This window comes from Plectropomus leopardus, chromosome 15 (genome assembly GCF_026936395.1).
Source record: "Plectropomus leopardus strain MGB_pleo_1.0 chromosome 15, ASM2693639v1, whole genome shotgun sequence".
NCBI classification, from domain to species: Eukaryota; Metazoa; Chordata; class Actinopteri; order Perciformes; family Serranidae; genus Plectropomus; species Plectropomus leopardus.
In genome coordinates, this window is record NC_142190.1 from 29,284,522 (window position 1) to 29,311,896 (window position 27,375).

General features: G+C 38.2%; 1 protein-coding gene across 2 annotated transcripts; it reads left to right on the forward strand.

Moving 5' to 3' along the window:
* kcnip1b (Kv channel interacting protein 1 b) lies at positions 1-26,805 on the forward strand. Of its 2 annotated transcripts, none has more exons than XM_042499754.2 (8): positions 1-823; positions 23,159-23,283; positions 24,609-24,678; positions 24,769-24,839; positions 24,943-25,050; positions 25,181-25,285; positions 25,562-25,624; positions 26,390-26,805. In XM_042499754.2, exons 1-8 carry the CDS (start codon positions 736-738, stop codon positions 26,435-26,437), a joined length of 678 nt encoding a protein of 225 aa, XP_042355688.1. In that variant the 5' UTR covers positions 1-735; the 3' UTR covers positions 26,438-26,805. The 2 variants fall into 2 exon arrangements, with proteins under 2 accessions (XP_042355688.1, XP_042355689.1); XM_042499755.2 differs by lacking the exon at positions 1-823 and adding an exon at positions 15,837-16,372.
* The last annotated feature ends 570 nt before the right edge of the window (positions 26,806-27,375 follow it).

Below are 27,375 nucleotides of genomic sequence, written 5' to 3' on the forward strand. Positions count from 1 at the left end.
AGATCTGCTGAGAGCACCAGAGCAGAGCTCCTCCACAGACCACAGCCGCAGGGCTCCCACTGCAGCTCCGAGGAAAAACCTCACACACAAAGCTGCACTGGAGGAGAAACTGCTACCTCACAAGACCACAGGACAAAGAGGAGGAGAAGAAAAGACTGATCAGACAGAGACGGAGAGGAGGTGAGAAGAAGTGGACCAGTTTCTTTGCTTTTTCTTGGACAGAACTTCCCCAGGCACACGCCGCTTTACGTTCTACTTTTGGAGTCCATTTAATAATTTATCTTCTGCCTCATTTTGGTTTGTGGAACACAACTTTGCTTTTTTAAAAAGTTTGAATTTTATTTCTAATCAGAATTTCTACCCATCTGGCTTTTTTGGCAATTCTAGCACCATTTCAGGACCTGCCTCTAAACTTCACCGCAGTGTGTGTTTGTTTCTTTGATTTAACTGTGTGGAAGAGTTTTGTTCTTAAGCTACACTACAACTTCAATTTTGCTGGTGAATCATCATCTCAGATATTACTTTTTTCTCTACAAAGATCCCCTCTAAGGACCTAACGATGTCAAATCACAAAAACTACTGAGAAAGATTGCTCCCCACACAGTAGCAGTATCTCCAGACAGGACATTGTGGAGACATTTGCAAGTTTTTTTTCCTCAATTTCTTGGGGGAAACAGTCTTTCTTTGGTGAAGTCGACTGGCCCCGTCTGCCCCTGCCTTTACCTCAACCTCAGGATGGCTGGCTGTACCAGCCGCTGCAGGCAGGGGGTGCTTAAATTAATCCAGTCCCTGCAGAGATTGGTCTCAGGAACCCTCACAAAAGGTAACGTTTTCATTCTAATCTGTCACTCAGTGTGCATTTACGCAGTGCATGCATTTTTTAATGTACTTGATTAAATACAATGTGGTTTTGGGACAGTGTTTCACACATTAGTGTGAAAAATACCAACTGATTTCAACCCTGTTGTGATTGTGTGAGCCAGTGGTGTTTTCATACAATAGTGTGTAAAAAAACACACTTTTAGTACTAAAAGCAACTGATGTCATACCAACTGAAATTCTTTAAAACACCCTGACTTTAAGCCTAAACAATTCTCTATGTAATTATACTGTTGATTGGCGTGGCACTATTGAGTTCTCACGTTTCAGCCTGGTTTTGTGTGTAAAATGGACACAACACCTTAGTATTGTATTGACAACACATTACGTGGATTTGGGCGTGAAATGTGTAAAATTTATGAGCTGAAAACACAAAAATATAACAATGTTAAGTCAGTGAGGGTCATTGTCATGAAGACATGATCTACGTGACATGATCTAAGTTTAAGGAGTGAGAAAGTCTGCGTAGGGTGAATGGAAAAGGGTGTGGACAGGTCAAACAAACATGGACTTTCAACCAGGCTGCAAACACATGGAAATAATTTCAACAGTACTCAAGTACTATTACGTTTATTTTCCAGCTGTTCATGTCGCATGTGAAACCAAAAGTCAACCTAATTACTTGACTTTAAAGACTTACCTTCATCCTAAATTATAACCACAACCCCAATCTTTTCCAAAATTAAAGCATTACATAACCAAGCTAAGGCGGTCTAACAATGTTAACCATGTTAACGTTGTTTGAAGCTTTGACTGTTCATAATAGACTTTGTACTGACATTTTTTGCATTAACAATATAGATAATAGATAGATTTATTGTCAGCCTCAGTGGAAATTTGGCATTGGCTTCTCTCAAACAAAGGTACATACAAAGGCATAACACATAACATCATTAAAATGTTCAAATATACAATACACAAGATACAATATGCCCACCACCATGTAATGCGTTGTTAAGAGGTTGTGTCCATTTCACATATTTCTTTGAGACTCTGTGTGTTTCATGCAGCTGCAGCAACCATGTGGTCAAGGTCAAGATTCAATTCCCACATCAGCTAAAGTGAAGTCTATTAATCAGCAGCCACGTGTTCTGTTGCAGTGTCCATGAGCAGAACACTAAGTTCGTGCAACACAACTGAAGTCAGACAGTTTCAGCTTACAACCTAAGAACATAGATGCATTATCTTTTGTTTGGTTATGCAAGAGTGCTGAAATGTAAAGGTTATATGTGAGATTCCAACATAAGTCTTGATTTAAGAGCGTCTAGTGTCACTCAGAGAAGATTTGTGTAACTGCTGATCAGGATCAGGGACGTTTTCAGGGTTTGGACACTTGAATATCATGACATACTGTAACTGGTGCTGCACTCATGGTAGCTATATTGAACCATCAGGTCCGATGAGGCAGACGGAGAGAGATTCGTGGGTCTTAAATGCAGAGGCCAGTGGTTCTCAGGTACTGAGATAAATAGAAAGGATTGCAAGATATTTCGCAGAATTATACACAGAATTCAGTTTATGTTTTGCTTTTCTTCATGTGAAATACTGGGTATTTTCACATTTTGTTGCTTTTTAAAAACTGCTTTAAATGAAACAGTGGCAGCAAAGGAAAATTACCCTGGTTCACAATTCTTAAAAACACTAAGGAGATACATAACCTGCATGATAGGTTACCTTGCTTCATTTTAAGGGGTCACAAGCTAAGGCTGGAAACCTCTGACCATCATTGCACAAAATTTCGCATCACTACAACAAAAACACCTATATAGTTCAACTTACATTTAAAAATGTTTAGTTGTAGGTAGATTAAACATTACAATATTACTACCTAAGTTTAGTTAAAAATCATTTGCTATTTATGCCCACCTAAAATTTAACTTACCAGTACACCTTTTGACACTTTAAGCTTCCCACAAACATTCTATTCACTGTTTAACGTGTGCAAACAAGCAGGTAAAGCTGAGACTGCAGTGTGGTCTGATTTGTTAATAATGGGCCACTGTCATCAAGGGTGTTGAAGAGTTTGTTGGGTTTCCCTAAGGGAAAACTTGCAATGGATTTGGTTTCCTTTGGGCTGTGGTTATATATTCATAAAAGGTATGCACTATGTCTTTGCCCAAACACTTTTCCTCAACCTAGATGGAGAACGTCATGAGGTCAAGGAAAGTTGTGACGGGAATTCATAAGGACTCAAAGAATCAGAGTAGTAGTCGTAGTGTCAGATCACTGGGAAGCAGTCAGAGCAACCGTAGAGCTCCGTGGTAGCCTTATCGGTTTCAGGGCACTTCACGGCACTTACACCTCTTGTCTAGATCCAACATGTTCACCCAGAGGCACTCTCAGGTACTGACATTTGGCACGGTCGTGTTTCTATTGGGGAACTCAAGGGAGGCGGGAAGTCAGTCGGTCCTCTCAGCTTTTGTGTCTCCATTGCAGTGAAGGACCCCAGTAGGACCCATTGGAATCTGGAGTTGACATAATCATTCTGTGGCAGTTTCGATCATGACATAATCATTCTTCTTCTTCTTCTGGGTTTTAAAGATGGGGCTTGTTTTGTTGACGTCTTCTTCCACCTTGAGTAGCCAGAGTTTTTTACCCAACTCTTTTGTTCACACTAACTCTCCTGAAAAACTCAGGAAAATCATTTTCAAAGAATGGCATATCATTTGTCTTTGTGAACAGAACAAGGAATGGTGCAACAGTGTTATCTCCCTCTGTTTCAAAGAGGATGGTGCAGTGCTCTCTATGCTAAAGGAGATAAGAGCACTAAATCACCTTTTCTTAGCATTTAGAGAATTTGACTAGCTTTTGTCAGTTTAGTCTTAAAGAAGACGCTTCAACCAAAGGCATGGACTTTTTCATTAATCTTGTTACACCTTCAAGAGCTGAATGATGAGGTCGTGCATGCATCATCCAATGCCCTTAAAGCATCAGTTCTGATGCACTTGCCACTCCTCGTCATGTTCATCACCTTTGCGTTAAAAGCCCTGTCTCTCGCCCTCTTCACGACCTCCCTCATCCTCTACTTCAAAGTTACTTTTCACCTTAACAGCAGAAAAAAACAAACGCTGAGTCACCAAGTCATAGAGCAGCTGTGAGTCAGTCACGACTAACAAAAACACACTGATCTGCTCTTGCTTTTTTCCCACTACTTGTCTCTTCCAATACAAATATATTCTCCAGATGCTTATTTTCGAAAACATTTGGATACTCTCACTACCTAACTCTAATCATTTGTAAGCATATTCACTGCCAGATGGGATTTCTGTCAGTTTTTTAGTTTGAATTTCAGAAGTGGCAAGCTATTTTTAAAAATGCAACTCAATAACTTGTATATTTGAGCCCATTTTTCTAGTTTCTGTCTCAAGCCTGAATATGCAGTTGACATGAGCAACATATCACTGCTTCACATATAAAGCAGAGATCCATCCAGTTTTGATTTGTATTGCATTTTACTTCATGATGAACACAATCTCACTCGTGTCGTGTTACCTGGGATGTGGTTGTCTAATGCACTTCAAAAATGCCTTAAAGTATGCATGTTTGAATGATCATACTTTGATACAAATAAAACTACCAAGTGTTGCAGTTTTTGAATTTGTTATGCAAAAATGTACAATTTAATTTTACTTGTGTGAGTAAAATCCAAAGAAACCTGCAGAGCATGAATATGTGCTCTGTCATATCCTCATCAGATACTGTTCTAGAAATAATACAGCCTACTTAATGGCCGCATGGGTTGACAATCTAGGTCATGCGATGCAGTCACATATCTTAAGTGTCTAAGAACTAAGAGACTTTGGACTATCCATATTATAAGACAACAGAGAAATATTTGAACTATACCAATCCCACTTTTGCCCTAAGGGGGGAATCTTCATTTGCTCAAAGTAAAGCAATAACGTGGAAAAAAAAACTTGACAATCAGACATTGTCTAGTGTCCTGTATTAACCTCTACAAGCAGAAAATTGGGCCCTTTCATTAACTGGAGCAGCATAAGAGCAAAAGACAGAGCCTGAAAGCGTCTGTCTCATGCCAAGAAAACAATATTAAATCCAGAGCACAAATTAAGTTAAAAGTGCAGGAATTATTAAATTGAGAGTTTTGTATTTTGTCATGTTGCCCTCTGCATCCTCAAAGGATGAGCAGCTGATAAAATTGGAGTGTGAATTCAATTGAACATCTCGGCCCATGACATTGCGCCTCTGGACATGTTTGCTGCGTCTCCTCCAATGTTCTTTCATGCTTTGCTGATTGCAGCACAAGGTACTGACCTCGTGTTACTTAAGGTTGAGATGCTTGTGCATTGGGCAGCGCAGGGGCTGCGTCTTCATTTAACTCCGTAACTGAACGTCACTGAGTTAATAAGGCGCTTCTATTAGAAATACGTAGTTATGCGTTGTGTAATACTGGAACTGATTCTATCATTTCAACACACAGCTTTAGCACAACACTTGATGTGTGAATTATTCACTATCAGCTTTTCATTGTGATATCAACATGCCAAAGCTTTCTTTCATTTACACATTTGAAAAGGAGTGAACACACTGACACACACTAACAGACTGCATTGCATATTGTACACACATATGTTCCTGTTATAGTGTCTATTAATAAAAAAAATTAAAAGTTACACAAAATGATCCAAATCACTTTTCTATGAACTAAAATGATTAAATTAATATTTATTAATATATATTGAAACACATGCATGCACAAACACACACATATTTATATATAACAGTTATTAAAAACTATTTATATGGTGTTTTTCTCAACCAAGCGTAATTCCAAAGCCAGGCCAGTTGTTTCTGAATCTCTAGCCTCGCTGCCCGATGTGCTGAATGATGAATCTTGATGAATCCACTTTATCATAAGTAACCTGTTAGCAAAGGTAACGCCCCCTAAACACTATATAAGTGCAGCTGATTTTGCAGGTGCAAAGACTGACACATGCCCAAGAATTGAGGTGCCACCACCAAAAAAGGCTGTAATAAGGACTTCTGCAGTAGGGAAAACAAAGAAATGTTAAATAAACTTAAACTCATCCAGATCATCGTCAGTGCAAGCATTACAGGAAAATCAAAAACCCAGCAATGGTGAAACGTTTATGATGCTGTAAATGCCATGTCAGCAGCAGTGGTGTAAGAAGTATTTAGATCCTCTACTTCACTATGTACATAATTTGTAATGTTACTAGAGGGTATGCAAGTACAATCAAGAAAATATACTTAGGAATTGAGAAATAATTGTAGTCACTGCAAAACATTTTAAATCTGTGTCATGAATCAAAAGAATTAAATTAAATTAAATTAAATTAAGTTAAATTAAATTAGACTGTAAGTGTATGCTTAGCACACAAATTTGATAATCCAATTATCATAGTTACTAAAAATATTTATCTAAATTTGATTATATGCTGTTCATGCATTTTTAATTTTCTCAAATTAGGAACTTGTGCCTACTATCTGCTGAGAGACTGAGAAGGAGTTTCTTTCCACAATCCATATGGGTTATACCGTTTGCACACTATCTTGTTGTAGGAAGATAATCCTTGCTGATGTTTTTTTGCACATACATTTGCACAAATTTGCACACAGTTTTATATAAGTCACGTGGATATTTCTGATAGAGATTTTCCTGTGTTGATGCTTTTTTTAATTGTATTATTGTGTATTTATTAAAATTTAAACGTTTTTTATTTGCATAGTTGGTGGGTCGGGCAGACTTAATTTCAGTGTAATGTTTGCTGCATGTGACAATGAATCTCCTTAATCCTTGTGTTTCATTGCATTGGAAGAAGATTTTGTGGACTGCTTTTCTCTTATCGTGTAAGCGCTTTCGACCACTCAAGAAATTTGCTCTTACTAAGAGAAAAGCAAGAAACAAATAAATAAATAATTTGGTACCAACAAAACAAGAGCAAATCATGGATATGAATGAACATTTGTTTGCATATTGTTTGCATATTGTTCCTTGCATGAGGCGCGATGTGCATTATAGCAGTTTGCATGTTTGTGTTTTGATTTTTAGCTGCAGGGCTAGCTTTACTACAGCTTTTGGTAAACAGATTGCAATCTTTTAATCTGTTTAATCAGTTTGAAATAATTCTCACCCCCAAAGCAACTGAGACCTCCTTACCTCTTGCAAGATTGCCCTTTAACTTAGTGGCCATGTGAAACTGTTGAATGCAGCATGGACAGCAATGCATTAGCTCTGTGTAAGAAGTAAGAAAGATGTAAGAGAACGGAAAGAGTTAATCTTTCTATGGAGGTTTAAAGCACATGAGACTAAATTAAAACCCTTCTCAGCACAATGCACACATAACCATGTCTCAGCGCATCCTGCTCTCTGCATAGATATCATATGCATGGCAGAAGGCACAAAGATATGCACACACATGCAGATTCAGTTTCATGCACGCAAGCATGTCAGGTAGACTGAAAAATGTAAGTCCCTTAACACCATCGACACGCATAGTAGCTCCAGTAGTTTGGTTTGTTATGCATATTTGCTTGCACACACTTATAAAGAGAGTGACAACTATGTTTGCCAACATTATGAAACTGATCCCTAAAGAGATAGACCTTTCTGTCACCCAGAAAAAAACCTCAAAATTACCATCGCCAAACACATCAGACTCTATTTAAATAAACGGTAGTTTTATCATCATAAACACAATTCATTTAAAGTCGACAGAAGCAACTTAAAACTCATATAGCCATCTTGGTTTGTTTCTCCGCTGTTCCAATAATCACTAACTCTGGTTTGGTTGAATTAGACCCTTAATTCACCCACTTAAATGTAAAAATATACTTGCTCTTTACACTCTTAAATTACTGTTTATTTAGATGGAGTCTGGTGTGTTTGGTGATGGAGATTCTGGGGCTGGATTATATTACTCTTCAACTTAAAGGTCTATCTCTGTAGGGATCCTTTCCATTGTCATGATCTTGGGTTTTCATTATATTCTGTCATCTTGAGGACTTTGCTTTGGGTTTTTTTTGTTTATGTTTTTTCTTGTTTATGTATTTTTCCATTTAGTTTATATTCTGTTTTACTTTGAAAGTCAGTCTCCTCATGTGTCTGTTTTCGGACACACCTGTCTTTCATCAGTCTTGTTAGTCCTCCCATGTTTCCAGTCTCCCCTGCACACCTGTTCTGTGTTAGTGTTGTTTGCTCGACCCACGTGTTCCCTGCCACAAACTTATTGTCAGCCAATCGCTGTGTTTCCCTCCCTCCCTTTGCCCAGCTGCTCCAGCTGTGTCTTGTTCTTGTGATTAGTTTTCTGTATATATATATATATATATATATATACCTGTCCTTCCCTTTGTCACTTTGTCTGTGTTAATCCCTGCTTAGTCTCGTGTTCCAATTTGCATTTTCATTGTGCGTGTTCATTGTTTCTCTCTAATTGATTTTCAGGTTAGTTATTAATCTTATTTCTTTTATACTTTGACTTTCTTGCCTGCTTGTTTTTTGTCTATTTTAATTTTATTTTATTTTATTTTTTGAGATTTTTGCCAGCATTAAAGCTCACTTTTTGTTCTAGTCGTCTGCCTGCCTGATCTTTTGCAATTAGGTCCTCATAATGTTATCAGACACTTGGAATAAAAATCTGAGCCTGACAGAGGCAAAAAGAAGCACTTTTTGTTTAGATACAAAAACATGGATAAATAGGGTGTAACTTGGAAAACACTGAAGTTACCCTTTAATTTCTTTGTAATGACAGCTGAACAGCATAATTAAGCATGTTTCCATGTATACAAAGCTCCTGGTTGGTACATTGGGATGTAACTGATAAAAAGTGTACAAATGTATTTAAATTACTGATTGGAAAACAGTCATTTTTGCCAGAATACTTCATAGATAGCAATGGTAGCTGTATGTGTTGTGGTGTGTTCAGGTGCTTTTCATGAGCAATTTGACCCTTTGAAAAGTGAGCAAATTGGTTTGATTTCCTTCAGAAACATGGGAAAAAATGCAGTGACCAACTTGGTAAGAAACATCCCACAAATTGCAAGAAATAAGTAAAGGGTGACAAGAAAATTAACTAAAAATTAGTTTTAAAAAAAGGGTAGAGTATTATTATAAATTATAAATATGTGTGTGTGTGTATATACATATATATATATATATATATATATATATATATACATAAACAAAAGTGGTGATTATTTTGTATGTGTTTGCCTTGATTGTAAAAACTATCTGGCCCTATCTGTAAAGTAGGAGTGTAGCTGAAGACAGAAACTCTCCCATCTGGCCCCATGCTGCACCTGTCCCTTGCTATTACAAGTCGCATGTGTCCTCTAAGTGCATAACCTTGCAGCAAGAGTCCTGTCATCCCTCACTGCGGAGACAGATTCAGATCTATGGGCAGCGTACTTCTGCCATAACTCTAAAACATATGGCAGAATTACCCGGCATTGCCCTGCGTCTGTGAACTCCCAAAAACTCTTCCTCCTCCCTCAGCCTCTCATTCTCTTTCACTTCTCCTGCGGCTGTAAAGGCAGTGGATTGGAGCTGACAGTGTGTGTCTCTGCTTTTAATTTTTTACATCACCTCACTACACACTTTTATGTAACTGTCTTCTGCTGGATTTATTTTTATCTCTTGCCCCCTCTGTGTGTTTCATTCTGCACATTAATCCTCACCAGCCTCATTGTTTTACAATCTGATATTTACATACAGAATCCCCTTTTTCATAGACTGATGGACAAGTGTTTGGCACAGTGAGGGTATGGTGATGGTTGGGTGATCAATGTGTATTGTAAGAGGTTACTATAGATTCTGCCTACATGTTCATATATATATATATATATATATATATATATATATATATATATATATATATATATATATATATATATATATATATATATATATATTTATTTATTTGTTAATTATTGCTTGCATTGTATATATTTAAAAACAGAATGAGCTTACAATGGTGACCCAAGAAGCTGACTGTATCAGCAAGTTTTGTGCTCTGCTGCCCCCTGCCGTTCAACTAGTAACACCACATCAACACAACCACAACCACAACAACAGAAGGAGAGATCACAGTGAACACTTCTGTGGTTGTGTGCAGTTACATCCATCCCCATATATATATATATAATTATTTATTTATTTCAAACAATGTCTGTCTTGTTTTGAGAAGATCGAACACTGTGGAAGACAGCACATTACCTCCAGGCAACCCCCCACCCCCACCCCCTTTTTTTTCATAAATGAAAAATAAATGATAAAATATTATAAGTAATGTATTGTATTGTAATATTGTAATTGAACTTCTCCAGATGTTCTTTTTTTAATACAAAAAAGACCAAAGAAACCCTATTACCCTATTACCAAATAACAAATTTAAAAACTGGTAAATAGTATGGCTGTCCAGCAGTGGAAAAAGTAACATCCTTTAATTAAGTAAGAATACTCAATTTCAAGTAAAAGCACACAAGTACTATCAGCAGAATCTAGTATCAAAGTAAAAGTATTCATTGTAGAGTGGCTCTTTTCAATGTTATATTGTTATAGAATACTGTATTATTCTGTTTTCATCACTAACAACATTTTGCTGTTGTATTTCTTTAATGTGGAGCAAGTTTGAGATGCTATACTATTTTTGTATGCAAAAACTAGTAGCTGATCTACTGGTGTCAAATAAGTGAAAAAGCTTATTAAACTTTCAACAACTTGCTGTGACTAATTATTTTACTCACCTATTTGATGGGATAAGCCAAAATCTGGAAAACGGAAGAAAACAATGCGTCAGAATATAAATAATACACCCTCCTCCTGCAGCTCTCCCCTCTCTGTCCTAAGCAGCTCCCACCAGACAACCAGAGGCATATGCATGTGCTTCATGCAGTATCCACAAAGTGATTTACTTAAACTTATTTCATTGTAGAGTTGTGCATTCACAAAGCCACTCCTTGCCGCTCTCTCTCTCTCTGTGTTTTATCAGACAACAAATGAGACAAGAATTAGCTGCTAGCCACCCCACAGTCCGTCTGCCTCAAACCCCTCTGCTGTGGACTGCTTCCCCAGGAGAAGAGTGCGCAGCAGCTCAGGGGACTGATCTTTGGTCAGCGACTGTATCACCTCAGATTTGGTCAGAGCCACCCACTGCTGGGTATCAAAGGGGGCTTCCCTTAGGTCTGACCTGTGTAACAGCAGCAACAGAAAGTTTGCTAATCCAGATTTTATTCAATTTACCATCAGAATCTTGCGCTTTAACACCAGGATAGTCCGGTGGACTCGGTTCGATTGGGCAGGGAATGATGAAAAATTTCACACCTTGATTAGGTTTGGCTCACTTTCACACTGCACTTTTGAAAGTGGACCAAACCACCTGGACAACGTCACAAATTTACAATAGCCAGCACTGACCCAGGAAGAAAAAAAGCATGAGGAAGAAGAAAACCCGGCTCATGCATTGGCCAGTACCGAAAACGGAAATCCATCCCCTTCAGCTGGCTTGTTCACCACAAAAACAATCGAGCAACACCAAATTTATGCAGTCTTGGGGGTTTTGTTTTTACTTTGGTGTTCAAACCTAATTGTTACCTAATGTTTGTCTACCCGAAATGCACTGGGCTGAACGTCACTTCCTCTCTTTGGTTCACAGGATAGTCCATTTCCCACTGTAAGCGAACCGCACCAGGGTTCACTTGCAAGCAAACCGAGACCCACGTTTTCAGGCTTGACCAGAGTTCGCTCGTTTGGTCCGCACCAGAGTTCAGATGAGCTCTCACACCTGCCAAAACAAAGCGGGCTATCTGAGGAAACGAACTCTGGTCCGTTTAAAGCAGACCAAACAGCTCTGTTGTGAAAGTGCCCTTTGACTCTCTTCTTGATAAGTCCATCTTTCTTATTTTTGGGTTGCTTTGCAGTGTAGGCAGTTGTTGCCAATGATGAAACTTTCTCTGCAGGTTTCATTGCCAATGAATCAGACTTTCACCATCTGAAGGGACGTGCCCACACATCTGCATTTGTAGAAAAGCCAGTAGGAATGCTCTCAGTCTGAAATGACCTGAGATTTGCCAAAATCTCCTGCCACGACCTACATTTTCTAAATCCTGAAAACACATAGCCAAGATTAGGGGCAGATGTCTAGTGTTGTGTCAGTCCACTTGAATTACAAGATGCTCCAAGTGCATTTGGGGATTTTTGCCCAGTGATGCCAAAATTAAACCACCCACCCCATCTTTAACTAATTAGTTATAAAATTCTGTGCTCAAACTGACTTGAATTGTCAAAAGAAGCTGACGATATTAGTTTTAGAATAATATAAAACAGAGAAAGCAGCTTTTTACTGCACTTAATAAATTAATCTGTAAACCAAGTCACATTTTTTTTTACATACATTTGTAAAATTTGATCATAAATTTAATACAGGTCATTCCAATAATGTCCCTTTTTCTAAAAGAATGTTATAAAAAAAGCACTACACTATTTTTAACAACTGTACAGTATATCTATAATTCATATAGAGCCATCCATTGATTCATCATGTAGCCCTTTTCTCTCAACAACAAGTCTGTCCTCTTTTAAAGTACACACAAGATTTGGTATGAAAAATGAAGGTGAAAGAGGAAGACTGAGGTGAAGAAGAGAGCAGCAGAGAAGAAATAATTTAATGATGGCAGCTCTTGCATAACGAGAACTAGAACTGCCATCTCATGCTAAAACAGTTTCCTCCAGATCAAAAGGTTCTTTTTTAAGCGTAGCTTTTCCTTCCTCTCACAAATTTAATTGGTTGAGCCTCGAAGAAAAATGTGGTATTTCATCACATGAAGATCTAACTGAGGATGCTGAGGTCTCAGGTGTCATGAAACAAGTTAGTGAAAAGAAAAGTAATGCAGTCACACATCTGTTATCATGGAAAAATAATGGGCATATTGAAAATTACATATTGATAAAATAATGTATATGGTTTTCTTTATATTTGCTCATTTGGTCTTGATTTGTATTTTCATTGATTTTTTACCTTTTCAACAATGCCTGTCACACATTCGTTAGCTGTGCTTGTTGGCGGCTGACAGTGCTGAACTGACTTGTGTAGATCATGAACTGCTTAAAAAATAATGAGGAGATTATGAGGTCAGACTGCAGTGCTGCAGTGTCACTGTGCAGGATGATATGGTGCAGAAAGGCAGCTCCAGATGGTGAACATCTGTCACGGGGATTACAGTGGGTTACTTATAGCTTTCTGAATGCTAAATTCTCCATCTGCAAGTGTTTGTACAGTATGTGTGTGTTGGTGTGTCAGGGGGCTCGTTTCTATTTTCAGTAGGAGGAGTGGAGGGGAAAGATTGTTTGCACACTTGTAATTCTTACTGATGCTTCCTGGTCTCATATGAGCTGCGCTGATTTTTTTTTCTCCAGGAAGTAAAAGTACTGAATATTTGATAGAAAAATACACTGCATGGGCATTACATGATTTGTAAAGGTGAGGAAGTAACTTTTTATTTTAGTGTCTGTACTTAAAGGAGGAAATTGGGATGCAAAAAGGAAGCGGGCTTTAAGCACAGAGCGTGAGAGAGGGGTATATTTATCAGAATTATGTATGACTTTATGTTTAATTTATCAGCGCATGTTAAGTTCCTACTTCAGCTCCACCTGGGCAATCACAGGACTGCCCTCAGCGAACAGCATGCACACCCACAAACACACACAACTTCATTTGAATACTAACGACCTGCATAGTTCCGGTATGTGCATCCTTTGCTGTTCAAACAGCGTGATAAACACGGCGATAAGGCGAGTTTTCGAGGCTTACATAACTATGAGGGAATGAATTTCATATTTATGAAAGACTGCAGAGTTTAAGCTTTCTAACTCATGATGTAATACATTGTGGATCTTCCGGGTTTTTTTTTTGCATTTTTGCTCGTTGATACTGGCTTTTGCTCTTTTCACTGCTCTAACAAGAAGGTGGAGCGCAACTTTCAAGAAACAAGGCAACTGAAACGCCATTGAAAAGATGGCAGTCCATGAATTTTTTAAACCAAGAGAGGTTTTACTGAAGCCCCCTCTAATACACACACACACACACATACACACACATACATAAAGAAGAAATGAGGCACAGAGAGCATTTACATTTCTGGTCTGCAGCCAGCAGAATATTTAAAAAGACATACACATTTTCTGTACTTCACTCAGTGCCTTTTTAGTACATGGACCACATACATACCAAAGCAATTGCTTTTAATATGTCTTACTTGGGAATAAATAATGTTCAGCGGAGTCCTGTTGAGAATCACTGCCCTTACACATCTCAAATCCTGAAAAAAAGACTACAGTAAGATCCCATCGCTGTAGCCCGGAGTCAGAAATTATTTTTTTGGCATTGTATGTTTCTGCAAACAATGAAAATGTCTCATTTGCATGTTTCATGTGTATCATATCAATGTTCCTAAAGTGATGAAATATAATAAGCTGATTTTGTCATCGGGAGATGCAGAGGACTGAGGATGATGTGGCACGCCTACTACTGCAGACCACTGTCTGAGTCCAACCGATAACAGAGCTGATTTTTTTTTTTTTAAAGTGAAGAATCGCTGTTTTTCTGGAAGCTTTTCAGCCCCAGAATATGGGTGATATGGGTGTTTCTAGCAACCTTTTCTTTCAGACCTATTTTTTAGCAGTTTTTTCAGCCCCCAAACATGTTTTTTTAGCAATCTTTGCTGTTTTCCAGTGGCTTTTTACCCCCGAAGCTTCTGTCTTTTAGTCATCAGGTTTTTAGCCACCCTTCAATGTTTTTTTGCCACTTTTTAAACACCAAACATGCATTTTTTTTAGAAAGCTGTAGCTGTTTCTTCCCCATAGTTTCAGCCCCTAAACACAGGTGATATGGGTATTTTTTAGCAACCTTGCTTTTTTTCCTGTAGCTTTTCAGCTCCACGGTCATGGTTGTTTTCTAGCAACTGTAACTGTTTTTCTTGCCACTTTTCAGCCCCAAACATGGGCATTTTTAGCAACCTACAGTCCCAAGACATTTTATTTTTAGCAGTCTCTGCTGTTTTTTCAGTGGCTTTTCAGCCCTGAAGCACAAGTCTTTTTTAGTGACCTATAGCTGTTTTTCTTGCCACTTTTCAGCCTCCAAACATGGGCATTTTTTTTAACAACCTGTAGCTGTTTTCCAGCTGCTTTTCAGCTTATTAACATTTTTTTTTTGGCAGTCTTTGCTGTTTTCCCAGTGGATTTTCAACCCTGAAGCATCAGTCTTTTTTTAGCAAACTGTAACTGCTTTTCAAGCAGCTTTTCAGTTCCCAAATGTGGGTGTTTTTAGCAACTGATAGCTGTTTTTCTTTCTGCTTTTTAGTTCCAAATGTGGGTGTGTTTAGTGACATGTCACTATTTTCACAGCAGAGACAGTGGCATATCCAAAGTTTAATGCCAACATTTTCTCTGGCAATTGGATTGATCTATAGGATAGGATCTTTAGCTTCATGACATTGCTTAAGTAGCAATAGCACTTACAATATAATAAACACTATTGCTTCCAACAGCCCTGATTGATTTTTAATGCTCAGCACTTGTAGGGACACACACACACACACACACACACACACATACACACAGTGCACACAGTCTCATTTTCTTCAATTGAAGCTGCTCGATGAATATTAATTGACAGCATTAAACGCTCTAATGTTCTTGTTTGTACTGCAGTAAAATAAATCTCTGTTGCCCTCTGCATTAGAATAAGAGACGATAAGGTCTAACCTTTTTACTGTTGTGAAAAAACACAAAAATGCTTCGGCTTCTCCGCTTGACACGTATCTGCACCCTCATCATGATACATCCATGCGTCAGGGAGCAGAGCACTGATTCAAAATGGTATAGGATCAAAGTCATCATTAACCATCCAGCCGTGTGTGTGTGTGTGTGTGTGCATGTACTGCATGCGTTAGGTAACTGAGAAGACAAATGAGAAGCAATGAATAAAGAGATAAAATGTTATTGGATAGATAAGATCTTAAGTGTAATGGCTACAGGGACCAGAGATCTGTCAGCTTGAAATGCATGTCCTTCACCTGCTGTTCACTTGTCAGTAGTGTTATTACTGAGCACCGCATCGGTTGCCAGCACTCCACAACAACATGAGGGCATGAGGAGGCAGGGAGCTAGAAATAGGGGGGGAAAGGCTGACAGATGAGTAGAATCCGGCACAGAACGGAGGGAGTGGCGCAGAAAGGCAGCAGCTTGCATGTGTGTGAGTGTGTGTGTGTTTGGAGAGAGGAATCAGAAATCCAAGAGAATCAGCTCAAAGAAGGGGCTCTATCTGGAACCAGAGAGAGGAATCAACAGGAGCAAAACCCCTTTAAGATTCAGAGACGTGGAGGCTGACAAAAATCGAGAACTAAATAGAGGACTATCACTGTGGGTTGTTTGACCAGGCTGGTAACCACGGCGACAACATGGGTGCAGTGGTGGGCACTTTGACCATGCAAACCAAGCAGAGAAGACCATCCAGAGGTACGTCAACATTAGAGAGGAAAAGATGGAGAGATGACAAAAGAGTAACAGAAGGCTAAACTGAGAGTGAGCAGAGAAAAACAACACAGGAGAAAAGCATTCAGATCATTATTTTTAATTCATAGTATGTGTTTTGTGTTGCTTTCTACATGTTGCATGTATGTGCAATCACACAACACAACAATAACATCCATATGTTTGACATATTTCTGTGGAGTGACTATAAATTATTAAAGAAAGGAGTCAGACAAAAAACTGCAAAAATAGAGCGGCTAATGCATTTACCAAACATTACTTGCATGTAACCAAATCACATAGGAGACAAGTACATTGACCAATAGCATTGATGTAATTTTTCAATACAAGATGGGAAAAACAGAGAAAAAGAATAGCTATTTTTAAAGTGAAAAGTTAGAAAGTCAAAGAAGTAGCAGAACTATGAGAATCAGTGTTACCGACATGTAACAAAATGATCTAGGAGACAAGTACATTAACCAATAGAGTTGATGCAATTTTCATATACAAGACTATGGAAAAACAGCGAGTAAGAATGGCTATTTTTCAAAATAAAAATTTCAAAAGTCAAAGAAGTGACAGAAGACCTGTGAGAGAGAGAGAGAGCGAGAGCGTTACCTACATGTAACAAAATGACCTAGAAGACAAGTACATTAACCAATAACAATGATGCAATTTTTAGATACAAGATTATGGAAAATCAGAGAATAAGAATAGCTTCTTTTTTTAAAAAAATAGAATTTAGAAAGTCAAAAAAGTGGCAGCAGAATTGTAAGAGATTGCCATACATGCAACCAAATGACATGGGAAAGAAGTGTATAAACCAATAACGCTGATGCAATTTTACATACAAGACAGTGGAAAAATAGAGGATAAAGATTTAGAAAGTCAAGTAAGTGGAAACAGAATTGTGAGAGATGAGGCGATAAGAGGTGTTAGGTTCAAAATTGATAGAGAGATTACACTACGCAGTGAATTTGGATGTCCTTGAAGATAATGCGGGAACCAAATCACTGCCCCTGACTCCGTGACTACTCCGTGTGTTTTGTGGCTATGAATGTGTTAGGGAGTGAAAGAGCAGGAGGGAGAGGGTCCACGGGAGAGCATATGATTTAACATGCAGCTCACATATCATACCTCCTCCTGGCCTTATGCTTGAGATCCTCGTTGTCATGGAGACTGGGTTGTAGGGGCATAAGAGGAGAGTGAGAACGATCCTCAGCCCGGATGAATGATGAATTTATAGCAGCGTGGAACAGATAAAATAGATAAGCCGGCAAACAAAGCGATTACTCTCTGACAGTAGACAGCGACCCACAAGTTGAAGGTGGTGCTCGCTGTTTGTTTTTACCCTTAAGAGATGGAGTCATGTGTCCTTGTTCTGATAAAAGCCTTTGAATGAAATGGGGACAAAAAGAACAGAGGTCATCCTAGTTTTTTTTTGGGCTCCATTAAAGTTTGTCTTAGGTTTATGAGATAAGATGAGATAAGATAAGATTTTATTGATTCCCCGGAGGGAAAATAAGTATCTCAGCAGCACAAGAAACAGGGCAGAGAGGTAGGCCAACGAAGTATATAAATAAAAATAAGACAGAGTCAGAAAGCTAAGAATACACAGTGCGATACTGTACCAAAAGAAAACACAGTAAATGTGCTGTATATGTGAAAAAGCCACCAAAATCTGTTTAAAAAAAAAAAAAAAAATGCCTGATATTATTTATGTCTAGAGGAATTGCTGTCTGTGTCACCGGCCACCAGTACCTGCCATTCTATATGTCACCAGTATGGTAATAAATAATATATAAATACATATATAATAAATAAATACAATATAATAAACACAGCTAATGTATCTGGTTTGCCTGGAAACAAAGCACAAGCCCAGATGAAAGTCACTGCATGGAAGGCATGGAACAATATGAAAACTGTTCGTCAAGACTACTCATGCTGAAATATTTGCAATTTCCGATATTATAGCAATAATCATCACAACTACTAGATTTAGCACTACTGTAATCACCTCACCTTAAATTTTGTTAAGACAAATATTTTTGTTGCATCACACATAGTACAGACACCTTTTTTGTGAAAGTCACTTTCAGTGAAAAACAACAAATAGTCAAATAGTCAAATAGTCTAAATGGGAAAAAACAGGCTTTTCAGTAACTTAAAATGGTATCAAATCTTTCAATATTAAATATCGTCACCTAAGAATTATAAGGTTCTATCAACATTTTTGTCAAAATTGTGTTATTCATATATTCTCATTTTGTGATTTTTTTTTAAAGTTATATGCATGCTTATATGCAGCAAGAGGATGGATAAGCATATGTCCCAAAATTTCCAACAATTTCTTTAACTCTTTAGTTAGTAAAATACGTTCATGCATTGCCTATTTCTTACTCCAACTGCAAAAACCAGCACTTCCCACAAGACTGAGCAAACGCTCTCATTTCAAAGCTAAACACTACATTATGTTTCTGAGAACATTTTCGGCAAGAAATATGCAACACAGCAACAGAATCTTGTTTAATTTTTGATCGATGCTGCGTTTGACCACAGTTCACAAGCAATGGTTGGCATGAACGACAGATGCGTTAGGGACTCCTCAGCTCTGACTGGTTGTTTTCGTTCAGGTGTGTTTGATTCTTGCAACTGTCAAGCACAATGATTGGGAGGAGAAACCTGATTTTTGTCACAAATCTGTCTCATGCACTACTGTCAAAATATGGTGACACAATTTCAGCAAATATGATAGAAAGTTATTTGTTAAAAAAGTTAGCAACTGTAGCTTTAAAGTCAGGCAAAAACAAATACTTAAGGCAGTTAGAAAATGCTAGATGCTTTGTGGTGAAACACTTTGGCTTTGTTAACACTTGGGCTACACCACCGCAATGCATACTAGATATGCACACAGAATCCAACCTGTTGTGTACAATCACAGCTCCAGTTGTGTTGGACGTGCAGCACCTGAACAAGCACTCACTCTAATTGTTTGTGTGTGTAAACAGCGCTGGCTTGAAGCTGTTCCAACAGTTGACAGAGCTGTGGTTTTTCTAGAAAGTCACCATCTGACACACTCCTATAATTATCTTCATTACTTCATCATGTGACATGTTCACCCCAGTGCATGCTGATGAGCATGTGCATGTGCAGCTGCTGCAGCATTTAAATTAGGACTCCTGCATTGCCTATAGGCATCAACACTGGGGATGTTCCGTGTCTGCAGCATTCCTGTGCCTAAATCTTGTAAGAGTAGATTCAAGACCAATAGTTTGTCTTTCATGAAATCCCACTCTTTTTTATGTCCTCTAAACATATTGTGTGATCTTATGCCGCCATGTGTTCTCTTCCTCTCACCATGTGTCCTAACTCTGCCACCTTCATCTTTTTTTTCCATTTCCCATTTCTCCATGACCCCACCCCACCCCACCCCACCCCCCCAATCAACACTTCTGCCTCTTTCCCTCTCACCCTCATTTCATTTAATCTGTTTCTGATCACACCATTGCATTTGCAGGAAAGCAAATTCCCCCAGGGCAGGAATAACAAATGCATAACTCCAGCAGTACAGCACCTTTGTTGCTTTGTTGCTCTGTGATGACAGACTTTTGCTCACAGGATAGATACATGTACAAATAATGATCCGGTATACGCACCACTGTTCACATTATCCTTCCTGTCTATCCCCATGACAACAAGAGTCAGGGAGATTGCAACAGGAGCTGAAAGGCAGATGGAGGGAAGATCGAGAGAAACCAATACATACCAAAATACTGTATGTTCAGCCGAGAACTACATTACATAATTTATTATATAAATTATATATTATATAAAGTTTCTTATTCCTCACTATTTCAGCATTCACTAAAACCTGGAGGAAACAGGACCTTGAAGCAGCTGATTTGTGCTGAAGTGTCTTTTCAGAGTATGCTAATTTTACACAAAATTGCTTAAACTAGTTGGCACAGTATCTTTCTAGGTGATTCTAGTTTTCAGGGCATGTAGAAGATCTCATTCAAACTCATATTTTATTATTTCTTGTCATTTCTAAATTAGCATAAAGCAAGAGGGGACCTATTTATGCTCATTTTCTGGTTGACACTTGTGTTTAGGTTTTCTACTAGAACATGTTTCAGTGGTACAAAAATAGTCAATTGTCCTGTCTGCTCTGGAACACCTGTATGCACCCTTTGTCTGAAATGCTAGGTTTTAGTGCCTGTCTCTTTAAGACCCCCTACCAAGAAACCCCAGACTGCTCTGATTGGTCATTGCTTCCAGGTCTCTGCACCATCATTGCAGCCAGGGAATGACTTTCACAAAGAATATTGGCACTTTTTACTGTGAAAAATCACCAATAAAATCTTCATAACACATCAGGACATGTTTCAACAGGACTTTGATCCAAAATTGAGGAGAAATTTATAACATCTGCAACCAAAATTACATGTTTCCTTGACATTGGCATGTAGCTACATGTAGCAGTGTGCTTGCAGCCACAGTTCCCAGAAACGGAGCCAGGCTTTGAAGCCAGTTTTATGTAGTGACCAAAAGTTGAATTACACAGTCAGGGTCAGTTATATGATGGGGTCCAAAAGAACTTTTTCCCATAGACTCTCCTTGTGGATACATTTTTCTGAGTGTCAAACTCCAACGAAATGATTCCACTCTTAGAATTTGATATATTGAGTCCAATAACATATTAAAAGTCTAGAAGAGCTGCGAGATTAGATCATTTTATCCCCACTGAATTAAGCAATGTCCTAAACCAGAAATTAGCCATTTGGCGAGCGGAAGACCATCACAAGGCTGCAGTCAGCTGCGCTCAGCCGTCTTAAATCTCTAGTGTGCAGGATCTATAGACACCATAATAAGGAAGATCCAGGTAATTTCCTACCATGGAAATAGAGCAACTGTTCATTAGCAGTGAACATGTAGCCAGGGAATAACTGTAACAGAGAATAGTAGCACTTTCTTCCATTTAAAAACTACAAATAAAGCTGTCTAAACACAACCGGACATGTTCCAGCAGGAATATGATCCCCAAACTGGGGAGAATTTTACAACATCTGCAACATAAACTATATGTTTCCCTGAATTTAGCATGTAGCTACAAGTAGCAGTATCAGCTACGTAATGTTAATGCTTGCAGCAGCATACCTGGAGCAAATGACCGTATGAAGAAATCCAGCACACTATGATGTCATACTGTAGCCAGAGTAGATAACAACTGTGGGAAACGAAATATTTGGAGCAGTGGAAAAACCTGAGGTTTTTCCTCACAGAGATTAGCCCACATGTAATTACATTTTTGTTTATTTGGAACTCTGAACACTTGTAAAATGAACATCCTTCACTTTAACACTATAAAAGTAAAAAACAGAATATGGAAACTGCAGGTTATGTGACTAAAATATTGTAAATTGCATTCGATCTCAATTAACACAGATTTTGAAGATGGTTTTCGCTAGACTGAAACTGAAATCTAACAAATAAAAAACAGGATCCAAATGAAGATTAATTCAAAGATTAAAGCAGAAGCAATTATTTTTGTACAAAGACACAAATGCGACTAATTAGAGGTTACTTTCAGCACTTATCCCTGCGTGCAGTCTGCCTCTGGGAATGGCTAAAAAGCAGAGGACCAACAGGATATTGGATATAAAATTCAAATTAAGATCGCCTCTGGCCGATGATGCATGATACTAGATACAGTTTCAGCAGCGAGGATTAATCTTCACACTGCTGCTGAATGGGCTGAAATGAATGAGTCATGGCCGCCATCCAAAAAAGCAGGCATATCATATTAATTTTAATCTCCTTTTCTTAAAGGCTGAGTGAGCCAATAATGCTGACACAGCTATAAAGCTTGTTTGTGGGTGCATATATGTTTGTCAAGAGCATTAATTTGGTTGCACTCATTGTGGAATTTGGCAGGATTTAATGAGCTGTGTGTTGAAATAATTCATCCGTAGCATATAGTATCACTTGGTCTCCATAAAATCAAAATATATTGCTTGTATAACAGGGACCAGATGGGATATAAAAGTGACCAAGTTACAAAAATCACAGTGTAAATATGCTGTCCTGCCACGCTAATATAATATACTTTAGGTTTCATTTCTTCAACATTTTTCTATGTGCCTGCTGCTGCAGTGAATGCAATAAAGGCTCCCAGAGAGATCTATATGTGGCTGTTTTCTCTTGGATGTTTGCTCATGTTTGAGAGTTCATTGCTGTGTGGATTATGTCTATACTGCCAGATGTCGGGTTGTTAGTGTTGCCCTGTAGCTGGAGACAGTCTTAGTAATGAGGTATTGGCAGCACTTGCCCAGAGCCAGAACCAGAACTCTTCACATCATTAACCACTATCCATCTCCACAGCACCCGATATCAAGCACCATGTTGCCATTAATAAAAAAGTCTCAAGTCCTAAGGGGAAATCTATTTGTCAAGGACACGTAGTTCCTCTCAGATCCATCTCTTTTTCTCTTTTTATTTCTATGATCCTTTCTCTGTCTTATTTTTCCGCTGCTTCCCCCCGTGAGCGCTCATTTCTGCAGTCTAATCAGATTTTTGATATGTTTCTTGTCGACATAACACTCTCATGCTTCGCTGACTAGTCTCTTTCCCTGTGTATTACAGTTTTCACATTTCTAAAGAGCATGGGAAGGGAAGAGCATATGTCAGACAGGGGTTGTAGAAGTCTTGACATGATTCTATGTAATAAACATGTTTCTTTCCATCTCTCTTTTGTTCTCCTCCCTGAAGATAAAACAGATGATGAGCTCGAGATGACGATGGTGTGTCACAGGCCAGAGGGTCTTGACCAGTTAGAAGCCCAGACTAACTTCACCAAACAGGAGCTGCAGATCCTTTATCGGGGTTTCAAGAATGTAATCAGACACTTAATGATTTTATCAGTATTGGTTGTTACAGAGCAGAAAGCATTCTATATACTAGATTCTAGATACTTCAAACTTTAACATTCCAAGCATACATTTCCCATTGGTGTCTATCCATGCAGACTGTTTATAATTGGTTATTTGAACAAGACTAAGAGCCTAGAGCCATGCTAGCAGCTCTATGAGGCTGCATTTAGATTCATCAGTGCTTTGAGTTAGGCCACAGTTATGCTTTTTACACTTTGCGTGGATATAAGCTGATGGACAGTCATGATGAGGACACTTTTGGATCTCTTATACACTGTGCAGGCTTCTCCTTGCAGCAAACAACTATTCTCCCATCGTGTGTATCATTTTAATGTTGTAAATATAATTTAAAAAATGTAAACAGAGAGAAAGGACAGGTCTTAAGCAGGGCTCTAACTCGACGTAATTGTTTTTCTGCTTTCAGTGGAATTATAATGCAGTGATTTTAACATGCAAAAATAATTTGAAGCACATTGTAGTCGAACTAACTGAGTGAAACAGTTAAATTAATTGAACATCAATTTGATTGATATATGATGATATATATTCTGTCTTTGTGTTAATTACAGTAATTTTTTTTTAAAAAATGCAAAATTTGCAGATCACATTCCAATAAGTTATGTGGTAAAATATGCACAGTAAAAAAGCCTAATTACAGCAGAAAAAAATATCTTATTCTCCTAAACTGCATGAGCACAGAGCATGATTTTTCCAACAACATTGTGTGAACTCCTTTGGCAAAGATATGATACGATACAATACAATATGATACAATACAATACGATACAATACAATACGATACGATACAACAGGACACGACACGACACGACACGACACGACACAACACGACACGACACAGCACCATAGACTTTATTTTCCCTGTAGGGGAAATTTGTCTCAGACTCAGTGCTGCACAGATAATGCCTCCACACTTAAAACAAAACAATAATCACACCATGACATTGTGTAATAGATGTTCATTTCTAAAAGTCTTGGACACCTTTAAATGTAGCCAGTGAATGCCAAACTTAACACTTTACTAAGATCAATTACAAGGAAGTGTTCATTTTCTCTTAAAGAAAAAAAATTAACCCTACAAGACAATATTTGAGTTATGTCAGAGTAAAATTATGTTAGAAAATGTATGTTAGCAAGTTAACAATGCTGGCTAACATGCTAAAATGCGATTGTGCCAAAAAATACTCCATGCACAAAGACGATTAGGGTGAATGCACAACTCAGGTGAATTCTGATGAACTGAGTAACTTAAATTCATTCTATTTCCACAGGAATGTCCAAGCGGTGTGGTAAATGAGGACACATTTAAACACATTTATGCACAGTTCTTCCCTCATGGAGGTAAAGTGTACGGCCGCAAACTCTCTTTCATTTTTCTGTGAAGCTTTTTGGAAACAGGAGACCTTACACTTTCATTGTTTTGTGTTGCAGATGCGAGTATGTACGCGCATTATCTTTTCAATGCATTTGACACCGCAAACAATGGCTCTATTAAGTTTAAGGTCAGTTAATTTTTTACCATTATTAGTGTAAAATGTTACTCCTGTCTTTCCTTCCATGTGCTGCGATGCTTTCAGAATCTAACTTGTGTTTCGATATTGTCAGGACTTTGTAATGGGTTTGTCCATACTGCTGCGAGGAACACTGACAGAAAAGCTCGAGTGGACGTTTCACCTTTATGACATTAACAGAGACGGCTACATAAACAGAGAGGTGAGACACTGCTGTCTCTGTGTAAACACTGTGGGCTTCTGCCAAAGCGTCAAAATATGACAAGTAGAGATGAGAGTGTTTAGTGTGTCATCTAAAGTCAATGTTTCACCTCAAATTTCCCTTCTTTCAGGAGATGACTGAGATTGTGAGAGCCATTTATGACATGATGGGCAAGTACACCTACCCTGCACTAACAGGCGACGTCCCACAGCAGCACGTGGACGCCTTTTTTCAGGTAAGCTTCTAATTCTAGAGAATTAACATTTTACAGTGACCATTGGTCTAGCCTACAAGTTTTCAATGAGGAAAACTAGCAACCCCAGTTACTGAGGTACATATGGCAACTTTGTAGTCAGTATCTGTTTTTAAATATATTTTTTTAAACTGTTACTCTCAATATTGTGTCCTGTGGACTAGTATGAAAAGTTTCTGTATGTAAGATGAGCACAACATATTTATCAAACATTTGTTTCTATTTGTTACTTATTTATTAATCACTTTTTCCCTGCAGAAAATGGATAAAAACAAAGATGGAGTGGTGACTTTAGAGGAGTTTATTGTAGCCTGCCAGGAGGTACGTATTATCCTACATCTGAGCTGTTTACTTTTATGTGTAATAATAATAATTTATATATAGAAACAGTTAAACATATGCTGTCAACTTTTAAGTGTTAAAGCTGGAAACGAATATGACAGGTGTTAAACATATACATTTACCCACAGTTACTCACATAAGGAATGTGAGTGTAGAATGAGATGTGACCTGCAGCTGCAGACACACCCCCCACTTCTTTTCCACTGCAGCTGCTGATTTGGCCCCTTTCATCTTCTCCATTATTCGCACATTTATTATGACTTTTTGATCTGACTTTTTTTGACTGATGACTGTTTTAATTGTTCAATGTAGCAAAGTACAATACTTATATAAATAATATACTCAAAAAAAGTACAAAAAAATGAAAACAAATGTTTAAAATTGTAAATGTAATTGTATTATTCTTTACTGTATATATAGTATATGTAGATAGATAGATAGATAGATAGAGGTTCACAATGACAGAATTCAAACAGTGCATGGAGTACACATAACACAAGTGTGCAAACTATTAAACGCCACAAAGAATAAAAACTTGTTCAAACATCAACACGTCCTCCATAGTGTCTAAACACTTGAAATTGACGTCCTGTTTAATGTGCAAAGAAATGATGTTATACTGTATGTGGAAGCTGCTGTTCTCTTGCAGCCTGTACAGCACATACATTACTATAAACAGGGCTTAAGCACATCGCCAGTTAATTGCATTATTCTGCCCTGATTATTTGTTTCCTCTCTGCCCAGGATGAGATGATGATGAGATCCATGCAGCTGTTTGAAAACGTGATGTAGGACAAGAGGACACGATGGAGACAAGGACATGGAAATTGAGAGGGCTTGGTGTGAGTGCGTGTGTGTGGATGCATATGTACAATACATCCAGTCCCTCCTCTTCCTCCTCCCATGTCATCCAGCTGAGCCCTGGACACAGTCCGATTCCCCCACAATGACTCAAAAGAAGGGACTGGAATGCTTTTAAGCCTTCCTGCTGTTTTCCCACACAAAACCAAGTGACCCATGTGTAAGAGTTGGATGTAGAAGACATCTCTCTCAGTCCTGTCTTGAAGATCGGCATGTTAAAGATGCTCCTACATTGCAAAGCTGCTCCCAACCAGCAAAGAGCTATTGTTCAACCAGCAGAACCTTTTTTTTTTTTTTTTTGCCAAAAGACATTCTTATTTTGCCAAAATATAATTGCATGCTTTTGCAAGAAGTTTTGACTTATCCCCAACATTTGCCAGATTTGTTATGGGATTTCGGCCATGAGGACTTCTATATTTATCTCATGCATCACTGTTGCAGTGAACCCTTGTACTTTGTGTTGACCTGGCTGTTGCTTATCTGCTGAGTCTGTCTGATGCTTGTTGTTAAAGCGTCTGTCTAAATCTTACAGTAGAAAGTCAAAGACTAAACTGTCTTTTAATGGCTCTGGTGGTGTGTGCCCATCTGTCTGTCTATGTTGGAACTTAGGTTTTAGTGAAAAGAAAGATATCGAATAATACTTTTATATTTTCACCTGCTGCTTTGCTTCTTGTGGTCAAGTTGATGTTTTGTCAAAAATGTAAAAAAAAATAAGAAATTGTGACAGATGTGCATAAATTTTGGATTTCATGATGAAGTGCCCACAAAACGAAGGTGTTGAATAATTAATCAGGAAGAAACCTGTGAATCTTTTTTTGCACAGGTGACAAGGGACTAAGGTTTAATTTTGAGATGGTGACATTGATGAT

Coding starts and splice junctions, on each gene's coding strand:
- kcnip1b (XM_042499754.2), top strand. CDS start 736: ATGGCTGGCTGTACCAGCCGCTGCAGGCAGGGGGTGCTTAAATTAATC. Junction 824..23,158: donor CTCAGGAACCCTCACAAAAG/GTAACGTTTTCA, acceptor TCCTCCCTGAAG/ATAAAACAGATGATGAGCTC. Junction 25,625..26,389: donor TTATTGTAGCCTGCCAGGAG/GTACGTATTATC, acceptor CTCTCTGCCCAG/GATGAGATGATGATGAGATC.